The sequence below is a fragment of the Lepisosteus oculatus genome, chromosome 13 (genome assembly GCF_040954835.1).
Source record: "Lepisosteus oculatus isolate fLepOcu1 chromosome 13, fLepOcu1.hap2, whole genome shotgun sequence".
NCBI lineage: Eukaryota > Metazoa > Chordata > Actinopteri > Semionotiformes > Lepisosteidae > Lepisosteus > Lepisosteus oculatus.
Genome location: NC_090708.1, coordinates 9,843,063 through 9,866,301, shown reverse-complemented (window position 1 = coordinate 9,866,301; position 23,239 = coordinate 9,843,063). Strand labels below are relative to the sequence as shown.

Genomic DNA, 23,239 nt, shown 5'->3' with positions numbered 1-23,239 from the left:
TCTTTAATCTGAGGACCTTCCTCTTTAAAAAAGGAAGTTTCTTGTGTTTACATAGATGTCACAGAACTCATATACTGTACCTTTTGGAATGTCATTTCTTGAAATTCTGAGTATAAATTGATTTTTATTGTTATTTCAGGAACACTCACTGGGGAGCATTCAGTAATGAGACAAGAATACATTTGTATTAAATACTGTATATACTGTACATATTTCAGTGGTAAATGGAGAGGTGTGCATTACTGTGGTGCTTTCATTACAATACTGTGCAGTAGAGGATTGGTGGTTATGTAGGATGTTAAAAGCAACACCTGAATTTTTCTAACCTCATTTAATATCCTGGATTCTTCACAAATGTGTTTTAGTTTCATAATGACATGCTAATTCACTTCTTTGGATGTTGAATGTATACTTAAATCTAGGAATTGAAACAATTACATTCATGAAACTTGTTTTGTTTTTTTAGTGTTTTAAATCCACGCAGCTTTCACTTTTAAGCTTAGAAATTTCCAAAGAGTTGCAGGGAAGCAAAACTTAGTGGTCAAGGTTTCAAGTACACTTCTGCTGTTAAGGTATCACCACGTGAAGTGAATAGTCATTATGCTGCTGAATTGGTATAGGATTTGTACAGCACTTTTAACACAAGTTAAAGACAGTACCCTCAAACTCAGAGCTTTTACTAGACTGACTTAATGTTCTACAGTATTTTAATATAATTTAATGCATTTTGTGTGTTTAACAATGTGTGTATATACTAGTTATCTAGTGAGTGACCATACACTGTATGCTCTTTAAACACATAATTGGAAATATAAAAGAGTGAAACATGACAACATTCACTGGCAACTGTAAGGTAATGATTTGAAAGTGTTGATAACACTGCATCTATACAAACCAGCGTTTTGTACCACTCCGGTCAATGTTTTCAGTATTGAGTTGCTTTTACTCCATTAAGGTAATATAACATTTTATGTGGTTTTCATTGTTTCTCCTTTGAAATCAGAGAAAGTTGATACCACACAATCTCATACACACGATTATAAGTAGTGGTCCATATTTTCATGGTTTATTTCTTATGTGATGCCCCTTTAAATTTAGCTTTGTTTCCCACTTAAAAATGAAACATCTGCTAAGTATGAGACAGGGCAAGCCTCTTTTCGATTCGCGTTTCAGCTGCTGAGAGTTTTACCTCATTGACAGTTTGATCCAAGTACTTCTTTATTTTCAGTCCTGCAGTTTACCCGACCTTTAAAAGAGGCATCCTGCTATACAATGTGCTATATAATAGTCACAACTACTGTTTTTAAAATAAATATGGTCAATAATGATAAAAAACCCTTTGCCCACAGGATAATGAATATGTTTTGCCATACTAGGATCTAGTGGAAGAAGTGATAGCTTTCAATTGCTATTTAAAGGGGGATGTGTTGCTGCAAACCAAACAGTGAAAATGCAAACCTTGATATAATTTGTCAGTAAAAACAATTTAAAAATGTTTGCAGTTATAAGTGCTAATAGTAGTCAGTATGGGGTAAATTGCTCATTCTGCCACATCCAAAGCACTATTCTGCACCTCAAACATGATCAGGAAGGTGGACAATACATAGCTTGTCCAGCTGCTTGGGATTTTCACTCTGGTTTTCTTGCTCATTTATGAAAGGATCAGGCGTCCATATGCAGAGATTATGTTTGCTTTTTTATTTTGTGCGCTTGGTTTGAAAGTTCATGGGTAAGCACTTGAAATATAGAGCTTAACGGAGATGCTAATGAAAGCATTAACCTGGCAGAGTGCCGGCTTCCTCCCTAACAGCCACGCCATCTCCACCCAGCATCTTAAGAGGAATGAGGCCAGCAGGATTTCACAGTGGTTACTCATTACATTTCTGGAGAACATGATCTGGCCTGATTGGAATAAATTGGGACATGTGAGGGGAAACCTACTGTATATCGGCTTTATTCGCAGATTTCAAATTAAAATGCAAACTGTCTTGTAGAACTCTCTGACACGAGGACAGTATTTGGATGTTGTAATCAAAGTTACAGACAGGAACCCACTTGCTCCCAGAAAAATAAATCCATTACCCAGATTTTTGCTTTTGATTATAATCTATTTTGGAAGATGTTCAAACTGAAGAATTAAAGTCAAGGAAGATGAGTTGGACGAGTTGGTGGTTACATGACGAGTGGCCTGAACAAAGAATGAACAAAGAATTCCAAGAGGAAGAAATAGTGCAATGTCTTCCAACTGAGATACCGTATCATCCATTAAAAGTCCTGCAATTACTAACTTTGCATTTATCTTTGTAAATGAGTGTTGCTTACTTAACTTAATTTCATAGCAGCTGGAGAACAGTGATATGCTTCAAGATGCTTCCAAATAAACCTCAGTTTTCATTGCACTGCTTACACGTCATTTTCTTCCAACACAAGTTACAGACTGAGTACCTACACTGTGGTGTTAATCCATCTCCCTCTCTTGCAAAGTGAAATGAAGTTACATACCACTTGTTTTCTGATTAAACGTGGAATTAAATAAAAATAATTCCATACCAGCTGAATTAAATTTAATTACACAAAGTTCACTTTCATTTCCCATGCATTTAAAATATTTCTTTATATAATGTTCACTGTTATGAGTATTACAAATAAAATATGGATCTAAATGTCAATTTGTGAAAACCAAGCAAGGGAGGATTAATTTTGATTAATAAAAGAGAGACATTTAATTTATAAGTACAATGATAGACCTTTATGTACAGAAATGAGAATAAACTTCATATAGATGTTTTTTAATTAAAACATAATTGCAAAAAAGCTTCAATTCCAAAGCTTCCACATCATGAAATACCAGAAATGTGGAGTTAGGGTGCACAGTTCACAGAAGAAGTAACACATAGAATAACTCATTCTTCTATTGCAGTAGTAAAAAAAAGAACTTGGTTTTCGAAGACATTTGCCCTTGGTAGTCACTTCTTGAACAAAATAATAAAATAGTTAAATCTCAAGAGTATGATGAGCATAAGAAAGGTCCCATACTACAAGAAGAGGTTGAAAGAAAGAAAGAAGCCAGGGTGCCAGCTTTTTGACCATGGCTGAGCAGCATGTTCCATGTTCCCAAATTGTCAAACAAACCTAGATTCAAAATGCTGGACCTGTGACAGGCAATTTACTGCATTGCTTCACATGAGAAGGTTCCCATTAAGAAAATTGCTGAGGATTCCTAGCTAGAGGACTCCATGATATGGAATAAAACATGTTGGAGGAATCAGAAAATGTCATTGGTCCAGTTGACTTGGTGCACTTTGTACATACTGTACCAAGACAAAATCAATTAACAAGCTTACTTCAAATGGACAACATGTTGCATGATAGAATTAGGAAACTTTAATGCTGTTTTGACAGGTAGGTCTTATCATTTGGAACAGAATTATGAGAATAAAACTGCCACCTGGAATTGTGACCTGGCTTCTTCAGAATAACACTACTAATGGATTAGAAATATGTACTACAGTATATACTATCCCAGAGAGTCCAGTAGAGACTGTACATTCATAACTTTGGTCAGTATGGTTATTTGTATCCTTTGTCATTATGTTGCTTTGTCTGTTTTTCATGTATGTTCATCTACTAAAAGCTATTTTAGTAGATGTTCTATATAATTTCTTTTTAAATTTTATTTTGGTTTGCATGGTTTCTTCATCAGATAGGAAAAAAAATAAAAAATAAGTTAAGGCATGGTTATGAGAATCAAATGGTTTCTAGTGGGACAAACTATTTAAATATTTAAGTTAAAAATAAGATTTTTTTGTTTTCTTTTTGTAATACAGTATATGTAACTTATTTGAACTGGAAAAACAAAATATATGCTTATATGTAAAAAATATTGTGCGAAAAGATTGATTTTCCATTTATTTGATATTACTTGCTTCTTGTAAGCTATATTCTTAAATTTCAAAACCCTGTCTTAATTTTCTGTTTCTTTTATCAGAAGTCCACATTGACTCCCATGTATGACATATTGCTGTCTGAGCTGTTGACATAGACTTAATGATTAAATATTGTACATATTATTGGGTTATTTACTTAGTATTTCGTTCATGTGTTCACGTAATCAGTGAGCTGTACTTCTTTTATTAATTTCTTAGATTAAGATCAGAAACAAACCTTCAAAAATGAAATACATAAAGATCATGTATAGATTGAAGTACTTACCGTAATTAGAACCTCCAATGACATGGGTTAAAGAAGTGTGTCATGAAGTGAAATTTAAATCTCCAGACAAGACCATGTCAATCTGCAGACAATTATTCTAGCTAAAAAGCCACATCGCCAAGGAGATTACCACTTTAACTCATTATTCACATGTCCTCAATAATACAGTATATAGACTGTCCCCATTTGGCTGTTGTTTCCATCTAACCTTAATTCTCTTTGCCACTAACGTGGGACTAAATTGTTTGATCGAACATTCATATACCCTATACATTCTTGGGGACATGAATATATACACATCAGTATATTATTTAATATTCTATTTCCACAGTAACTTCTTAAAATACTACTGATCTACCAATACCAATGTGAACTTGTATCTGACTTTTTTTTTATTTGCTATCATTCAACATGTTATTTAAAATGTACTGAAAAAGTGGGACTAAATTTTATTTTGGTTCTACAGTGGGAACACTGGGATATTTTAAAGCCCAGTACTTAATCTGTGTTTTAGTAAATTTAAATTATTTTAAAGCCAGCAAGTGGTATTTGGTACTTTTTTATTTATGAAACTTCAAGTTAAATATTAACTTCATTTGTTGTTTTTAGTCACACACAAACAGAATAGAAGAGAAAGGAAATTAGAATCCATAGAGGTCAATTTTCTAAGTTCCTTATGTAAGGAGCTGGAAAATTCACTTTTGGCTCTCACATCTTCCAGTGGAAGGGAAAGAATCATTAGTGTTGCATATAATAAGCAGTGGTTTTGCATAATATGTATGCTTACATCAGTAAACGCTGTTATCAGAGTGAAGTTCTAAGCAAAAGGCAAGTTGTGCGCAGGACAAGATGAGCTTAATAAAGTCCAGAGAAACCTGAAAACAGCATTTTGTATTTAAAGAAACTCAGGCTGAAAATTAAATTCTCAAATTTAGCCTATTTCCTTGCTATTTTACTGATCAACAGTCAGCTGACACATCCAGCTGTCGTGTTGGTTTCTTTCCTTTATGTGCCACAAAGAGACTCCACAGGAAAATGACCAGTTAGGATTTAACGTACTTTCATGAACCACAGACATAAATATGTTACATAAATGTAACTGTTGCTTAAGAAATAGGGCAACAAAGATTCAAAAGCTTTTTTGTTGAGATTTCTGCAAATGTTGGAAAAATTTTACTTGGGAAGAGATCTATATTGTATTCTTTTCCATTGCAATCTCTAGAGATTCACTTAAGTCTTTTTCCTGAAATGACGACTTTCTATTCTTTAATAATATTAAAACTACTTTTTACATATATAATCCCTGCATGGTATGGTCATATATTAAATGAACATATAAACTTATTCAAATAATTTAGTCTTGATTGCCATTTAAAATCTTGTTTCTTTTTCTCGTCTGTTTAATAAATGTTCTCAGGTCTTACTTCAGTGTCAAATATTTGGATTATCTTGCATGAACAGTCTTACTGATCTGAAAATGTCACTTAATGTTACATAACATCCTCCTATTTGTAGTGCTACCCATCTCACCATTACAGAAAAAGCACAAACCATGAATAAATCTATTTAAATACATGTTCCTTTAATATACTGTATATTGTAAGTTAAAGTTGTAACTTTCAGAATGTTGTAAATATATTTAGAACATATGTGTAAATTAAATAAAGTTAACATACAGTTATACGTTTTAGATTTCTTCTACATACAAATATGCTTAATTTCCTATTTTTTACATGGATTGTCTCAACATGGGCCTCAACTCAAACATACACTTCTTCTTTCCAAAAATAAAGCTGTAGGTTTATAAGAAATTTATTTGAAGCTTTTCATTCACTAGAATCACTAAACATTCACTGATCCAAAACCAATGGAGAGTAAAACAAAGTAGTTATAAGTGAAAGTAATAATAATTAATAACAATAATAACAATAATAATAATTGCTTACACTTATATACGGCTTTTCTGGACACTCCACTCAAAGCGCTTTACAGGTAATGGGGACTCCCCTCCACCACCCCTGCACCATGTGCAGCCCCACCTGGATGATGCGACAGCAGCCATAGTGCGCCAAACGCTCACCACACATCAGCTATCAGTAGGGAGGAGAGCAGAGTAATGTAGCCAATTTATAGAAATGGATTTGGGTAACAGATACTCCATTCCCAGTGGTCAACACACAACTCATCCATTATAATTACAAAAGAGTCCCAAAGTTATTGTCAGAATGATAATCTGATTTGGGACACGCACACTGAAATGTGTGAAATTCACAAGTTGGTATTTATCTATGTCCGCCATTCGAAGCAGTATAAGCTGTAAATCTTGTAACTTGTGGCTTACAACAAAGACAGATGCCATCTTGCAGAATTCTGTCCAATTCTTCTTGTAGAATATGGATAAACGAGCTTTTTCACTAGTGTCCGAGTTCTAGACACCACATTTCATCCCATTTTATCCCATTTTATCCTGCAAGTGTTCAATGAGCAGAGTGTGCAGAGTATCCATGGAATACTGTCAAACTCCCATTGTGTAGCAAAGCTGTTATTACATGAGAAGCAAGAGCTTGCATATTTTCATGTCAGGATGAGACTGCAGAAAAGACAGCAGGTGAGACCACGGAGCCATGGTGTCAGGTTACTATCAATCACTAAAAAGGAAATTCTGTAGTTACTAGGCACTCCTGTCCAGACCATCACACTTGGACGTCCATGTGGGTTGTTCAGCTGTAAGCATGAATTAGCCTTTTGTACTGCATGTCTGTCCTGCACTCTCTGACATCTATCAATGTGGTTGCACAAAATCATGATTCGTTGCTTAAGAGGTCTTGGCTCAACTGCTGGTGAGTCCACCTGAGGTGTTGCTCATTAAACCTTATCCTGTTGTGTCAGTGAACATTGGTGAGCCCTGGTCCCTGTGTGCAAAATAAGATTTTGCAAGTCTTAGTCGCCTCATCACAGATGAACTGCTTATGTGTTGTTCATGGTGCTATGGAACTGGCAGTGCATAAATGATCACAAAAATGGAACATAATGATAGTTTGATCTATCCATGATCTTGGCAGGGTGTTGTGACTCAAGGTCTCCCAGATCGTGGTCTGTTATTGACAGACTGAGCTTGGCTGTAACATCTTGCCAAGTTAGAAATGGCTGGCTGTGAACACCCCAGATGGTAAATGACAGTGTGCTGACTTCTCTTGGTGAGAGACGTCCTCGCTCACTAATGAGGAGATTTTGTGCTTATTCAACAAAGTCGCTCAGATCTATCACAATCAGACATAAGCAATCAAGCTAATCAAAATAATAGCAAAATAATTACGTCATTATCCAAATTCCATATGCTTTATTTTTAGAAACATACAAGGAGTTTTAAGTTTCTTTTGATGTTCAGTGCGGTGTGTAAGTACTATATACTGTATATATGTAAAATTGTTTTATAATTGTATAGACCTATTGTTCTTAAATAATGTTATTTTGCATTTATGCAGATGGGCAAATACTTCTGCCTTCTGGATTGAGTTGATTTGTCATCTCAGGTAAAGAGAAGAAAAATGAAACAAGCTAAAGAGCAGATATCAACATTCAAATCAAGTACTGTCCTAGAAATGTATACATGAGTATCTTCACTGGTTTACTATCTTGCTGATTTAACAGCGCCATGTGGGACTGTCCTTGAGTGCACCCAGGCAGTGACACTTAGCACATGGATAGCTAACTTTGAATTTAGGCAGTCTGTTAAAAATTAGTCAATACTATGTATTGTATTTTTTTTTTCTCTTGACTGAACTGGGACTCAGTGCCACATGAGACAGGATTGCTATTGCAAAGAACTCTACCAGTGGGTACATCTTGGCAGCCATGTAGCCTGTGGTACCTGATGGATCCTTTTCTGTTTTCACTTATCTAGAAAAGAAGCTAACCTGCCTCAGGCTGTTGTTCAGTGGGTCTTGAAAGCATATGCTTGTTGCTTTATAGTTGTGACTTTGCATTTAAGTCTGCTGTGCTGACCAGATCAAATGAGCAATGACAATGGCTAAGTTACAATAATGAAACAAGACCCATCTGTCTGCAGTTATTGCTGATTTGAACAGACTTTGATATCCAAGCTAATTCTAAATGCATATTATACTTTTTGTCAATTTTCAGGTTCAGTAAACAGGTCGGTGACATGCAGTTCTGGAATAAAAACCCATAGTTTCAACAATCAAACTTACCCTTGAAATGAGCCACTGCTTTTACATATGTAATGTAAATCTCCAGTTTTGGGAGAAAATGCAAGGTGGAAAAATACAAAAAAGCTGTCAGAGTTCTACTCAATCCATTCTTTTGGATGAATGCAATTATATAATCCCCCTTTTCTTCCTTTTAATCTTAAACTGAGTTCCTCATCCCACAGACATTTTCTTAATCCCATAGAAGTCAATTTAATCTATGCCTGTTCATTTGCAAAATTATTATCTGCAAAGACAATGATTCCAGTTCCTGCATTACAAGCCAAACGAAAGAATAAGACTCTCTTTAATTTCATAGCTAAGAGAAGAGTTCTGTTTTTTTTTACTAGAGGGTAAAAATAAACTATTTATTTTCAATATCTATAGCATGCAGAAATCTGTATTAAAAAAGATTGCAGATTGAGAATAAGATTGAAATTTAGAATGCAACACTTTCTAATGTTTTTTTGTATTTTTAAATACTGACAATCAACTGTAAGTCTTTAATGTATATTGGGCATATATATATAATATAAAAAATAAAAACATAGAATTTTTTTTTCAATTAAAATATTGTATAATTGCACTTATACAATATTTTGATAGAACACATTGTGATAAGGCTGTAGGTCGATGCTCTGTAGCTATCATTACAAATCAATTGTTCTGATTATGTTTTCTTTTTAAATCATTTGTGCAGTGTACTATAGGTCCAAAATTCCATCTCATACTGTACAACAGCAACAAATGTCCCAGAACTGAGAGTGCAGTTCCCAGTCTGGCTGTGGAGCTTTGCACTATGGTTCAGGCTCTGTTGTTTGGGACCCCTGCTGTCACAGTCCGGTAGTTATTTTTGTTTGCTGTGGTTTCTCTAATGGTGGTGTACAGGCAAATGTCAAGTTCCTAGCAATAAGTCATGAGGAAAAAAAATGAAAGCATTTTGTTTTTCCAGTTTCCTAGCTCTAAAAAGCTTGTTGCTTTATTTGATCATCTTACTCCTCATTACGAGCCTTAAAATCATATACGTTTGTGTAATTGCAGTATGCGCAATTTTCAACACAGCATCGCCTTTCTCAGCTAAAAAACAACAATATTTACATGTATACATGCACTGGTGGTTGAATGTTTTGCGTGGATACTTGACCATGAAGTTATAAAACTTTTATAGCTATTACAACTGTTCAAAAACATGTACTGTATTTGGCTTGAAATACTGTATTGCCATTGCTTTACTCTTTTAGTGTGCAGGTATGTAATTCTCATCCACCCCTCATTAGTTCCAATAAGTAACAGTGTGGCGAAATACAGTAGTTCGATTTTACTAACAGGTTTATTTATTATAATGTAATTGGAAAATCTCAACAATGTTCTAGCTTTACTTAAGTATATCGACGCAGGATTTTTGAAAAATCCTTATTTCTTTAAAAACAGAACGACAAGAGCACGGGGAGTCAACTATGTACAACTTGTACAGTTTCCATTCTACAAATAAGCACATTGGTTGAAAGTTCTAGTGAATTCACCAAAAAAGACTTTTGAGACATCTGTAATATAGACGTAGGTTTGCTGGAATTTGGGACAAATGTTTCTGGCTTCTCTCAAGGGGCATGGCTGCAGAATTGTGTGACTGCTCTAGCAGAAGTAAAAAAAAAATACAGAAATGAAAAAATCAAGTGTCTGATTGCTTGGCTGATATCAAGAATGTGTATATAAATGTTCCAATTATCCTGCAAATATATTTAATCTCCATACTAATACGCCACTGGAGTTGTCTCCATCCCTTTGTCAGCTCAGGGGCATTAATTTGCCACTCTCTTATGTAAACACTCTTGTTCCCGTTAACCAATTACACCTCTCATGGTTTCTCAAATAACTTTAATTACTGATTAGAATTCCTGGATCACAAAGCAGCTACTTGAGAATAATTATACTTAATAAAGAGGAGAGAAGTTGTTGCATCAAATCGGTGTTCCTGCTGCTTCGCTTGTTAAAGCTCGCCTGGCGCTCCAGTCACACTTGTGAATGCAAATAGAAGAGGCTTCACACGCAACATGGGTGAAGGGCCTGCTTGCTGAGAGCACGACCTGTTTCAGCACCCAAATCAAAAGAATGTGAAGCCAGATCCCTCTGAAGCCTGAGGCTGAACCACGTGCATCCAAAGCCCTCAAAAACTGTATCGGGTACTAGCATTCAGATTAAGCCTAGTTTGTTCACGTGCTAGGGAGAATTTTAGTATTAACTGGTGCAAAAGAACTGTGTGGGGTGAAGTGTGTCAGAGGTAAAAATGGGAAACTTAGACAAGGGAAGGAGAATGACCGATTTAGAAAATACATATTGTAGTGTGAGGCTGTTTTAGCTAAAAAACAGTGGTGTGTAGAGAACAAACTTTTTAAAGTTGAAGTTTTTTAAACTTGTTACTAGTACAAGGGGGGCTAATCATTAAAAAAAACTCATAAACTGATGGTAAAAAATGCAAGACTGAGCAGGACTGTTTCTCCAAGTAGTCAGGGGTTTCTGGTGTGAACACTGAACTGCTCACTACTCTTTAGCCTGACTGTCTGTGTCCCGTGTTACCAGGGCAACATGCAGTTTCACCTTCAGTCACTCTCGGCTCCCCTCTGGTATTGACAAGCACCTGACTCCCACTGTATCTTCCTACAAAACGTCCACCACAGAAAGGGCAACAGCTGCAATATTTTGCACACAAAAATAGCTGCTTACCAAGGAAGAAATCAGTAGCCTACCAACATGGTGGATGGAAGACTTAAGTTATGTCTTGGTATTGTAAAGAATCCGGTTTGTGGTAGGAAACTTGGAGTTACACAGTGGTGTGTAAATTAGTTTTGGTGACTTAGTGTTACAGGTCTTTTGTCATACAGTAAATGCCTTTGTGGCATATTAGATGGTTAGGCTAATCCAATTCACCCTGCATATGGATTTTAGATGTTTTGTGTGATAGCATCGTTCCTTTTTAGGTCTGTGCATTTTAAAATATTATTACATCCTTGTGACATTAATCATCGTGCTTAGATACTGCGTATTTTCCTTATGGTTATGGGATTTGATCACTGTTCTTAAAGTACACTTGGTCACTAATTCTTCTGGTTTTAGCCAGTCTCTACAAGTGGAAGCCAAATTTTAAGATACAGGATGTCAGTGGTCTGATTTATGTGTGGGCACAGTCCATGTTATTGTGTCCTTGGTTTCTAAACCAAATATTTAGTTGTTTTTGTTTTTATGAATACTGAACTCAGAGCACATGCTTATATATAATTATATAACTTAATTCATGTTTTGAAAGGCGGTGATGTTCTGTGTATTTACAGTTGTGAGAAAAATGTTGTGAACCCTTAGGAATTATCTGGATGTCTGGATGAATGGCTCCTAAAATGTGATCTGATCTTCATCTAAGTCATTATAATAAATAAAGACAGTCTTATTTAACTAACACCACACACAACATTTTACATGGTCATATATTTATGGAGCACATGGTTTAAAAAATCAAGGTCATTGATGGAAAAGTTATGTGAACCTCTAAGATAATGAAATCTTGAAACGAGGGTAATTGGAGTCAGGTATTCCAATCAATGAGTCCGGTGTTCCAATCAAATCAGTTTCGGATTTGACCTGCCCTGCAGTATAAAACAGTCACACAATTTTGGTTACCTGCACTTCACAACAGAATTCTGCTGAAGTGCAATATGGCCCGATCAAAAGAGATTTCAGAGGACTTCAGAAGAAGAGTTGTTGAAGCTCATAAGACTGGAAAGGGTTACAAAAAGATTTCTAAAGACTTGGGCCTCCATGAGTCCACAGTCAGGCAGATAGTTTACAAATGGAAGAAATTCCATTTGTAAACTTGTAGGAGTGGGCGTCCTACAAAGATCAGTGCAAGTTCATGCTGTACAATCTTCAAACATGTTACAAAGAACCCTAGAGTGACAGATAAGGATCTGCAGGCATCATTTGCACTTGATAACATCTGTGTTCATGAGTCTGCCATAAGAAAAACACTGAACAAGAGTGGTGTTCATGGGAGGTTACCACAGAGGAAACCACTGCTCTCCGAAAAAACATTGCTTCTTGTCTCTAGTTTGCCAAAGACCACCTGGATGTTCCACAGCACTACTGGAACAATTTTCTGCAGACAGATGAGACAAAAGGTGAGCTGGAGATGGAGCTCACAAATGGAGAAAACAAAACACTTCATAGCAACACCAAAACTTCATCCCAACTGTGAAGCATAGAGGAGGGAGTATAATGGTTTGCTGACTCGGGGCCTGGATGGCTTGCAATCCTTGAGAGACCAATGAATTTCAAGATGTATCAGGAAATTCTACAGCAGAATGTCAGGGCGTCTGTCTGTGATCTAAAACTCAAGAGAAGTTGGATCATCCAACATGACAATGATCCAAAACACAGGATTAAATCAACAACAGAGTGGCTCAAACAGAAGAAATACTGTATGAATGGCCAAGTCAGAGTCCTGACCTCAATCCCATTGAAATGCTGCGGCATGATATGAAGCAGGCCGTTCAAGCAAGACATCCCAAAAATATACTTAACCTGAGACAGTTTTGTGTAGAGGAATGGGCCAAAGTACCTCCTAAGCACTGCACAGATCTGATTAGCAGCTACAGAACGCATTTGGTTGAGGTTATTGCCAATAAAGGAGCTTCCACTAGTTACTAAATATAAGCATTCACATACTGTTTGTTTAAATTGTTTAAACTATTTGTTCAATAAAGATATGGCAATATCTTTATTTATTATTATGACTTAGATGAAGATCAGATCATGTTTTAGGAGCCATTGATGCAGAAATCCATATAATTCCTAAGGAATCACAAAACTTTTTCTCACAACTGTATATACTAATACATTTGAGTTTCCAAACCCTTTATGAAACCCATTAATCCTGCTTTTAGTCTGTAACTTTTAGAAATGAAATGGCTTTTGATTTCAGTGGCCTTGTCTTCATAGTAATGTGATATATACATTTTCATATAAAAAAATGTTTTAAGCACTAAAAGAAAATAAAAGCTGAATTCCTTGCCATGTTTCACAGTCACAGTACACAGCCACTATCGGGCCACACTACATTCAAAAGCTACATTTTGTGAAACAATGAATGTCTTACCAGGAACTGATAAAAAGAACACATTCTCAAGACTACTATTCATCGACTTCAGCTCAGCTTTTAATGCTATCATTCCAGAGAAACTAGTCAAGAAACTCAGTACACTGGGTCTCGAGACCTCCATCTGCAACTGGATTCGGGACTTTCTGACAGGCAGACCTCAGGCTGTCAGGCTTGGAAACCACAACTCCGGCACACTAACTCTGAACACTGGAGTCCCCCAGGGTTGTGTGCTTAATCCATTACTCTACTCCCTCTACACCCACGACTGTAAGGCCAAACACAACACCAACTTCATCAACAAGTTTGCTGATGACACCACAGTTGTAGGTCTGATCACAGACAATGTCAGCAAAACCAACGAGCTGATCGTTGATTTCAGAAAACTGCAAAACGGACATGCCCCTACCCACATCAATGGGACTGAGGTGGAAAGGTTCAGTAGCTTCAAATACCTTGGCGTCCATATCACCGAGGACCTCACATGGTCTCTCAACGCCACCTGTCTGATCAAGAAAGTGCAACAGCGCCTGTACTTCCTAAGATGGTTGAAGAAGGCTAAGATATGTCCCCAGATCCTCACTAACTTTTACAGATGCACTACAGAAAGCACACTGACAGGCTGCATCACAGTGTGGTATGGCAACTGCAGTATTGCTGACCGCAAAGCCATACAGCGGGTGGTGTAAACTGCCCAGTCCATCACTGGGGTTGCTCTCCCATCCATCCAGGACATTTATGACAAACAGTGCTTGAGGAAAGCTCTAAGCATCATTAAAGACCCCACACACCCCAGTTTGACCCTTTACCATCTGGAAAACAGTACCAGAGCATTCGGGCCCAGACTACCAGACTCAGAGAGAGTTTTTACCCCCGCACTATCAAACTATTAAACTCCCAGCCTCTCTCACCTGTGATCTGAACCTCACAGTGCCTTCTCTCTTACCAAAACTCAAACACACATTGAAATCTACCTCTACCTCACATGTCAAGAAGCTCACTCCCCATAATTTCTCTATCCTTTATTTCATTCTGTTGATGTATGATTTTGCACATCTGATGTTGTTTTGCACATTGCCTATTGTCTCTGTCTTTCTTTTCTTATACAATTGTATTGTTGTTTTTTTCTACTTCTTACCATCTGAGAGTTAGCTAAGTAGCATTTTGTTATACCATATGCCTGTATATGAGTATAATGACAATAAACTTGGAACTTCAAAAGAAAATAGTTGCCGCTTTTCAGTCTTACCTTTCTTTTTGCAGTATGACAGTTACATGATCAAGGTGATACCTTGGTAACAATAATGCTTGTTTGTGCAGATCTTTTTAGCAGGTCTAAACAGAGTGAATAAACAAATATTTACGTAATCAAAAATGAGGATTATTCATTCAAGAATAGGGAGGGTACTTCACAGCCCTACGCAACAGGATTAAGAACAATAGCATGTGCATGGGCCGAAAGCAACACTGGCAAGATTTTGCATGTACTGTATGAAATGTTAGATCTAATATTGCCAAGCTGCCAGGAGATCTTCAGTAACTCATTGTTTAGCAAAAGACAGAGCAGTTCATGGAAAATAAAAATCAAAGTAACAACATTATTACTCCAGTTTGTTGTGATTCAGAATCAAAGGTGTGTTACTTTCAGGGAAACCACCTTTATATTTGGTTCCAAGTCACAGATACAGAAAACCAAAGTGTTATGAATCAGTTGAGGAATTTGTTTTGAAAGAAAACCCCCGGTTACTTACTAGTGAAACAGTGCAACAGGGTGTTTTTGTAATTTTTTCTCTCATTATGTACTTTTAAAATTTAGATGAGTATAATTTGGAATTAGTGCTTGCAAGGTTTTTGTTTTTCTCTGGAACGCATGTGTGTTAGATTGAATCCAGGCACATTTATAGATTTTTGATAGAAATGTGAAAGAGTGCTCCTGAGTTTTCTGTTGCAGATTACAGTAAATAGCATTGCATAAAGCATTGTCTTTATCAACCTGAAAAACAAGTGTAGTGAACTGTTTTTTTCAGCTGTTTCCTCAGAAGTCATTACAAACCCTTCCCATGAATTCTTGTATTGAAAGGTGTTGATGTTAAACTTGACAAGTAAGAATCTCTTAACATTCACACCATCAACAGTATGATGTATAAGTTCAAAGGAAAAATGGAAATAGTGTATTTTTGCTGCAGCACTACTCATTTCAGGTCATTTCCAAGTTAAAGAAAAGTTAGTCAAGAAACAGACACATATACAGATTCCAAACTTAACTTAAGGTTTTGTTTTTGAGGGAAATTAAGTTTAAGATGAGATCTGTTAAAATGAAACTACAAAATCATTATTCATATCGATTTTCAGGAATCCCGACAAGTCTGTGAGTAAAACTCTTGTATATTTCCAATACTCCTGTTAGAATTTCTCTTTCTCTACTTAAGCTAGTTAGGATAACTAACTGAATCAAGGTGACTTTTATGAATTAAGTGGGGAAAAAGAGCTTTTCATTTCCAGCATCTGTTGCCCCTAGTGACCAGTGTGGTCACCGTGGCAACTAAAAAAGCCAGTAAGTATTCAGATAGGCTTCAATTTCCTGTTTCAGGCCAGCTGAGTACCATAGTTACTATTTATGAAAGACAGAGGAGTTTGAAATACAAAGTGGAAAAAAGTGTGGTTATGTATAGAATGTTGGTTCAAAGTAGATTTCCATAGTATAGGGATACATATAGCAATGTTTACCTGGCAACTTTTGATTAAATGAAGCCTTTACTATCTGCGTTCGTCAGATCTGGAATATTTTTAACATTGCATTTTAATTTTGTCTGCTAACTATCCTACCTTTCATTTACTTGTCACCCTTTTATTTGATTATTTTCGTCATGTACCATTCAGCTGACTTTTTTAGTGTATGTTCACTGCAGTTAGGTGTAATTTATTTGCGCCTTAGTTCATTTATTGTAGGAAGGATACGAATGTCCTGCATTATCTGGGGATGTTTTAGAATTAGGCCATCGTTATTGTGTTGATTAATTATTCTTCAGATCAATTACAAAGGAGTGGTGTGATTGTCATTTCGAGGTTTTCAAGAGAATGCCCAAGTGGATTGGTTGTGCAGATTTACGGTACCAATGATTCATGCAGGGGCTTAATCACAGTATGAATCTTGGCAGGAATCAGTTGAGATACATAAACATTGCTCTACATAATACAGGGCTAATACAGCAGTGATTCTGACAAATGAGGTTCGCACCTCTATAGAGAACATTTTAAGATTCTCTTGACTTTCTTGTGGAATAGGCATAACGGGTTACAGCTGATACCTTCTGGGACTTGATTCTTTTTCAGTCATTCATACAGTTATTTTTTTTTAAAGAAGTGAAGAAAATAGTATTAAATACATAAAACAAGATATTCATCATTTTACCTCTTGCAACTGCTTTGAAAATCTTTTTTTAATTGTGTGCTTCAGTTTTATTTCTTTTTATCATTTGTTTGTTTTTTAAAAGAAAAAGCTGTATGACAGACTGTTTTGTCACATTCTTTTTTTCTTAAAGCTAATTTAAGAAGAGTGAGTTGACCTCCCATTTATAATTAACCTTTATAATGTTTTTAAAGGTGATGCCATGTACCCCAAAACACTCTAATAAGACACTAATGATTTAGTTATTTTTTCTCAGGATTTCAGGGTTTGTGAGATGTGAGGTGTGCTCTGTAGTCATTGTAGGCGTTGTACTAAGAAGTGTTATGAAATTTCCTGTCCTTTCTGGCTGAAATATATTGCATGATATTTCCCATAATTGTCATTTACAGATTCCTATTTCGGTTACTTGTGCAGTGAGTTAAAATTTTGAGTCTGTGTTCTGAAATATCAGTCCCACTCAATTTCTGCATTTAAAACAGACACCTTTAAATGGTTTTGACTTTTAATGTTCTAAAATAAATCAAATGCTTTGGAAGGAGCTTTACCAATATTAATAAGTCTGTAGGACAGACAAGTGACTTGCATTAAAAGTAAAATACAGTAAAAAAAAAAGGATTGCTCCTAGACTAGATCCCATTTTGAGTAATCTCTGTGGGGTTCTTAATACAAGTTGAGGTGGGAGTCTTTTTATTTAAAATGATCACATGCGACAGCTCTAACTTCTGAACAGATATTGAATGTCATGCTCACAATCTGAATAATTTTATAATTCATCCAGATTTAATGTTTCTCCTGTTTCATAAACACAGTGCTCTAAAAGTTAAATTACACATGTCTAAAGTTACGTCCGAATAAAGCCGGTCAGCAGACTCAGATGAAATAACAGATGATATCAGTTAGATTCTTAACAACATGAACAAAAATAAAATTTTCTGAACAAGATTGATCAAAGTCTTTAGATTGAAGCAGAATTTTCACTGCACTTCATTAAGGGCCTTGAGTTCTGCAGCTTGCGTCTGGTAAGGTATTAAGAAAGTACATAGTAAATTGAATCTGTATCAACTCATTCTGTATGTAGGGTGAAATAAAATCAAAATCCATTTGGTAAGGCGACTTCTCATTACTAGAAAACCATCTGGTTGATCACGCTGGATTAGTGTGGACTTTAAAACTACAAATTCTCTTGGATTCCTGCCTTCTGATTGGGTAAATGCATTCTCAAAGCCACACATTACAAGCAATGTACATTTTTTAATTTAAAGAAACAAATGCGTAACCTGGTTTATGATTTAATAGTTAATGGAATCCAAAAAACCTACAGCAAATCAACGAAATATATTTAAGTTCAAAATGTTCCCTAACCTCCTCCTTTACCCTGTTTCTGTTACCATCTTGTCAGACATCATGAGATCCATCTGTCTTAATACAGTATCTAATGTCTTAATCTTCTTATCTACTTCAGCAAGTTTCCTTTTAATTCTAAATAGAAATTCAGTCTTGTCCACTCATGAATTTTGATCATTCCCATGTATTGTAAATTAAATGAAGATTATCAAGTCCAGACATGTTAAATGCAGATAACAGCTTTCATTAACTGACATATGCAAGGGTAAAGCCTTCAGATATCCTTGATGTATGGTTGTGAATGAGAAACATCTTGTGAGCTATCTGCTGATAATTAAATATATTATATGCTCTTGGTAAAACCACTTATCATACTTTTGTTTTAATCACACACTATAATATTCTCTTACTGGAAAGATTGAAAGCATTGTATTTACAACTTTGTTGAAAGGAATTTGATTCAATTTGCAAGATCATTGATAAAATGGTTTCACATTTTCTGTTTTTCAGGTGACTTTCCACCACCTCCCCCACCTGTGGATGACCTGAGCAGTCTCCCATCACCAGTGGCACCCTTCCCAGCTCCTCCACCTGCTGATGGGGCATCTTTCAGTGTTCAGGTAAGGAAGCTGTATTCACGTCAGAAAGAACACAGACCAGGAGAACCAGGTTCATTCTCATTCTGTTTGAAATTCTCAGCTGGGAAAGGGATCATTTACACAAGTAACAATATGTAGCTTTTATATCAGACTGTTCTTCCCAAAGGACCCAAACTGCTTTACAAGTAGGAAAGACAAGACTTCACTTACCATTACTACCAGAGTCGAAGCACAGAACCCCCTGCAATGGAGCACAGCAGCTGTTACATGCCAGCAACGTACCAAAGAGGTGATAAGGTTCAGAAGTGAGAAATGTTGTAGCTGGTAAATTGGGCTGGTTAGAATGTGAAATTCCCTAGTGACATTTACCACTAAACCTTTGGCTTCATTAATCATCTGAAACATTATTCCTCCTCTAATGTAATGCCTCTTAGCGTACCGGGGCATTCGTTTGGAAATGTTTGCCCAGAGAGAGGACCTTCTGCCTGGTCCACAGAGCCCCTTCCAACAGTGATCTTAATGCATAAAGTATTGTTTCCTTTTCCAAATATTGATAAGGAGAGATGTTCCAACACCAGGTCAGGATGACCCGTAGAAATATGCTTTTACCATGATAAAGCACAAAGCTTCTATAGTGATTTGTATTACTATTTATTACATGTTCGAGGTTTCATTGATCCTGCAGTAATACTATATTTTGTTTCTAAGTGTTTTTCTAAAATTCATAAATGCTGTAGTACTGGCTGTGCTTAAATCCTGTGAACCACATTGGGTCTGTCTGCATGCTTTACACAAAATGAATTTTTGCCATCTCTTTAAAACACTGTATTTTATTTATATGATATTTAATAAGAACAGTGGTTATTTATTGTATTAATGAAAAAAAAAGGCTAACATTTTGAGCTCAACTGTACAAAATGTGCAGTGGTTTTGGAATGCAAAATACTTTTCACTGTGATTCATAAGATTGTGTTAAAAAATATAAAGGAGTTTGAACACTCTGAATGAAAAAAAGTGCATTAAAGCTGCAGACATGTAAACAGTATTAATATTTTTACGACAACTGTTTAAAAATTACATGGACTCTGACGTCATTGTTAAGCTTTAGAATACATCCGCATATCTGTTTTCTGAGTGTTTTTTTGTAGTCAGGAGTGACATATTTTTATTGTCCTATATTGTGTATACCAAAATGTGCTTCACAGTGGCAGTAACTCTGTACCTTATCAGTCCTGAGGTGTTTAGTTGTTTGTGATTCAGAAGGTGATCCTCAGTGGACTAGTTCCCCAAACTGATTTACCCCTTGATTGGAGTCAAACTGGAGTTTGTGAAAGTACTATATTGGAAATATATATATATAATAAATATATAACGAACACCCTGCTACCACTTTTTAAACCTAAAGACAAATTATAGTACAGCCCTCAGGTTTACTTTTTTGTATATAAGGAGATAGTGTTCTCCAAACATACTGAAACAACTGTCAAACCTTTTATTTGTGCTTGGCACCCAAGCCATTGGTTATTTGTGATCATTTGAGAGTAATATGTATAACAGTATATGCTTATATTTGGGATAATTCCATGCATATGTTTGATCATACTCAATATAACGTTTGTGCAACCTTGTGATTTCAAGTGACATTAACACTCAGTAATGTACTGGGGACAAATTCACGTAAATTGTTAAAGTCAGTAATATTAAGTAGTAAGTATTAAGCATCTCAAATCATTACACAAAGGGTTTGGTGAGCTCAGTGGGCTACATAGTGCATTTATTGTCTCAAAGGGATGTGCAACTAAATACTGACTATATTATACTTTTCAAAGTTACTTAAAGTAAATGTGTTACAGTATTCATGATAATTTGAAGTCTTTGTGTTGAACTCAAAGTATGGTTTCTCTAATATTTTCAAATGTATGCATAGGATTATCTAAAATGTACTGTATTTATATAGCTCTTAATATTATAATCATCAATTGCTTGAGTTTAAAGGAAAAATATGTTTTAACTTGGCTGTCCCAATAGTTTTCGAGGGCACTGTATATGTAGATGAGGTTAGTTTGTAAAATGAGAGTTTTTAAAACTGCACATTTAATTGCCTACAAATTACAGTTAGGCAACACATTCAATCTTTGCAATTAAGCTGTTCCCTGGAGCCTCCCATGTAACTTCATAGAATCAAATGAAAGAGGGGAATTCAATGGGTTCCAAGTTTTTTTAAAAAAAAACAAGGATGTTATGAGGCATCATATGTATTTTTGTAACTTTTCGTGAGTTAGCTTCACATTTTTCATGAGCAGAACTACAGTAAATCTAAAACAAAAAAAGCAAAGGATACTTACGGAAGTATATTACAGCTACAAAAATGTGTAATTATGCCTTTCAGCCCAATATAGTGTACAAGAGTTCCTTCCTGAGACTAAGTGAATTGTGATATAAGACCTAAACATTGTTCATGATTCTAAGCATTAAATGCTTCTAAAAAAATATTTTAAGGTTTTGTTTGAACCCCCACATTCTGCTGCTCAAATTGAGTTTAAAATAACTGCTTGAATCACTCTGAATACTTTAGAAATGTTGATTACTTCATTTATTCTCTTCCCAGTACGATTTTGTATATGTACAGGTTCACAGTATTGCCTTTTGTTTAAATGAAGTCTATACAGTAAATGGATTCATGTTATTTGCAGTACCATACTAAAAATAATTAAACAAAAATGAATATTATAAAAATTACAGTAAGAGCAGCCTTCTTCTTAACCCATTATTTCATGATTTTACATGTTATTTAATGGGTAACCATAGGAACGAAGATTTATGTGCAAAGAAATACTGAGATATTTACCTCAGTTGTGCACTTAGTTTAACTAAATTTAGAATGACAGTGTTAAACACTGTATGATTTCCACATTGTTCAATTCAAAGTCTGAATTAAATCAGCAGAAACATTTATAGAAATCTGTTTATTTAGAAGAGAACCATTGTGCTTTTAAGACTCAGAACCTTTTTTACTAGTACAATGATTTAGTACAATGATTTCAATACCATACTCATATTCTCTAACTCGTATACTGTAAAACCAAAACGTACATTTTATTAAAAAAGAGGAATGCACAGTTATGGTGTTTCTTCTGTTTTCTGTATTATGTTGTTCTGTATTAGTTGAAGTTATTTATGTAAGTACTGTACAATGTCTAATTTAAACAGTGCTTCCACCCTTAAAAGCTTCTGACAGGTAATCAAAACACATACCGTTACAGGGGATGCAATCTAACTAGCTTAAAAAGAAAGAAGTTTTTACACTGCAGTGCCAACATCATTCCTCAGTCCAAAAAAATATTTTCATTAAGATTAATCCTAATTCCCTTGAATGTTCAAATGAATCAGATTCCAAGTCTGGGATTGTCAGTCCTTGACTTTCTGGTATTGTCTTTTGTGTTTTTAGTTGGCTTACGAGATATGTGGCTCCATTTTTGGGAGCTCTACTGTACAGGAAAAGGGACGCGTCTTTCTTCTTCCATGTCTGTGTCCTTTTTAGTTGGTCAGCCCAGAGCTTCAGCTTGGAAAGGGCAATTGAAATTAAAGAAATGCTCAGACCATTGCCGTCGTTGTATTTGCTTTTTTTATTTGGAAATACACTTACAGTATTTTTTTAAATATTTACATACTTTGGAGCAAATAAGGAGTTCATTTCTGTATTTAAAGTAGAAAGAAATCATCAAAGAGCTAAGAGTCAGAGTATTGTGGTAAAAATGCTTCTCAGCTTTAAAAAATACTTTGAATTATTCCATTCTTTGAACAGAAATGACTTTAAATTGTTCTGTTAATTTTTCTTCTTCCTTGAAGATTTGACTTTGGAAATTTGTTAGTCTTCTATTTTCAGTACAAACTGAAGGTTTGAGTACGATTTGAAGGTTATAATAACATTATCCCTTTATTGTTTTTCACTTCATGTACTGAACACTCATCTCTAAATAAATGTATGCATTGAATTCTAAACACAGTATGTTACGAAGGCTTTCAACCCCCATCGCCTTTAGATTTGTCCAAGCCACTGTATCCTTTACATTACATCGCATTGCCACATTTTGTTGCAATGTTTAATATTAATATTTTAAATACACAAAGTTCAGTATTTGAAATAGATGTATTCAGTGCTGAACAGCTTCCTTAGTTATATCATAGATGCTCAGTGTGGCCCTTTCAGGAGGAAAAAAAGTCAGTAGATTTAATAAAGACCCATAGGTGATGATCTATTAAAAGTGCCAGGCAGTGTACTGGTTAAATGCCTATTAGGATGTATTGTGTGAAAGAAGTGGGT

The 23,239-nt window shown here is 35.5% G+C and overlaps 1 protein-coding gene across 2 annotated transcripts in view; it reads left to right on the top strand.

The window, feature by feature from the left end:
• Window positions 1-23,239, top strand: part of lpp (LIM domain containing preferred translocation partner in lipoma) — a 198,717-nt gene that overhangs the window by 78,125 nt on the left and 97,353 nt on the right. For both annotated transcript variants that reach the window (XM_006637649.3, XM_015361266.2), the window contains exon 4: window positions 18,827-18,936. In XM_006637649.3, the coding sequence (XP_006637712.1) occupies window positions 18,827-18,936 (110 nt within the window). The remainder of the gene's footprint in view (window positions 1-18,826; window positions 18,937-23,239) is intronic.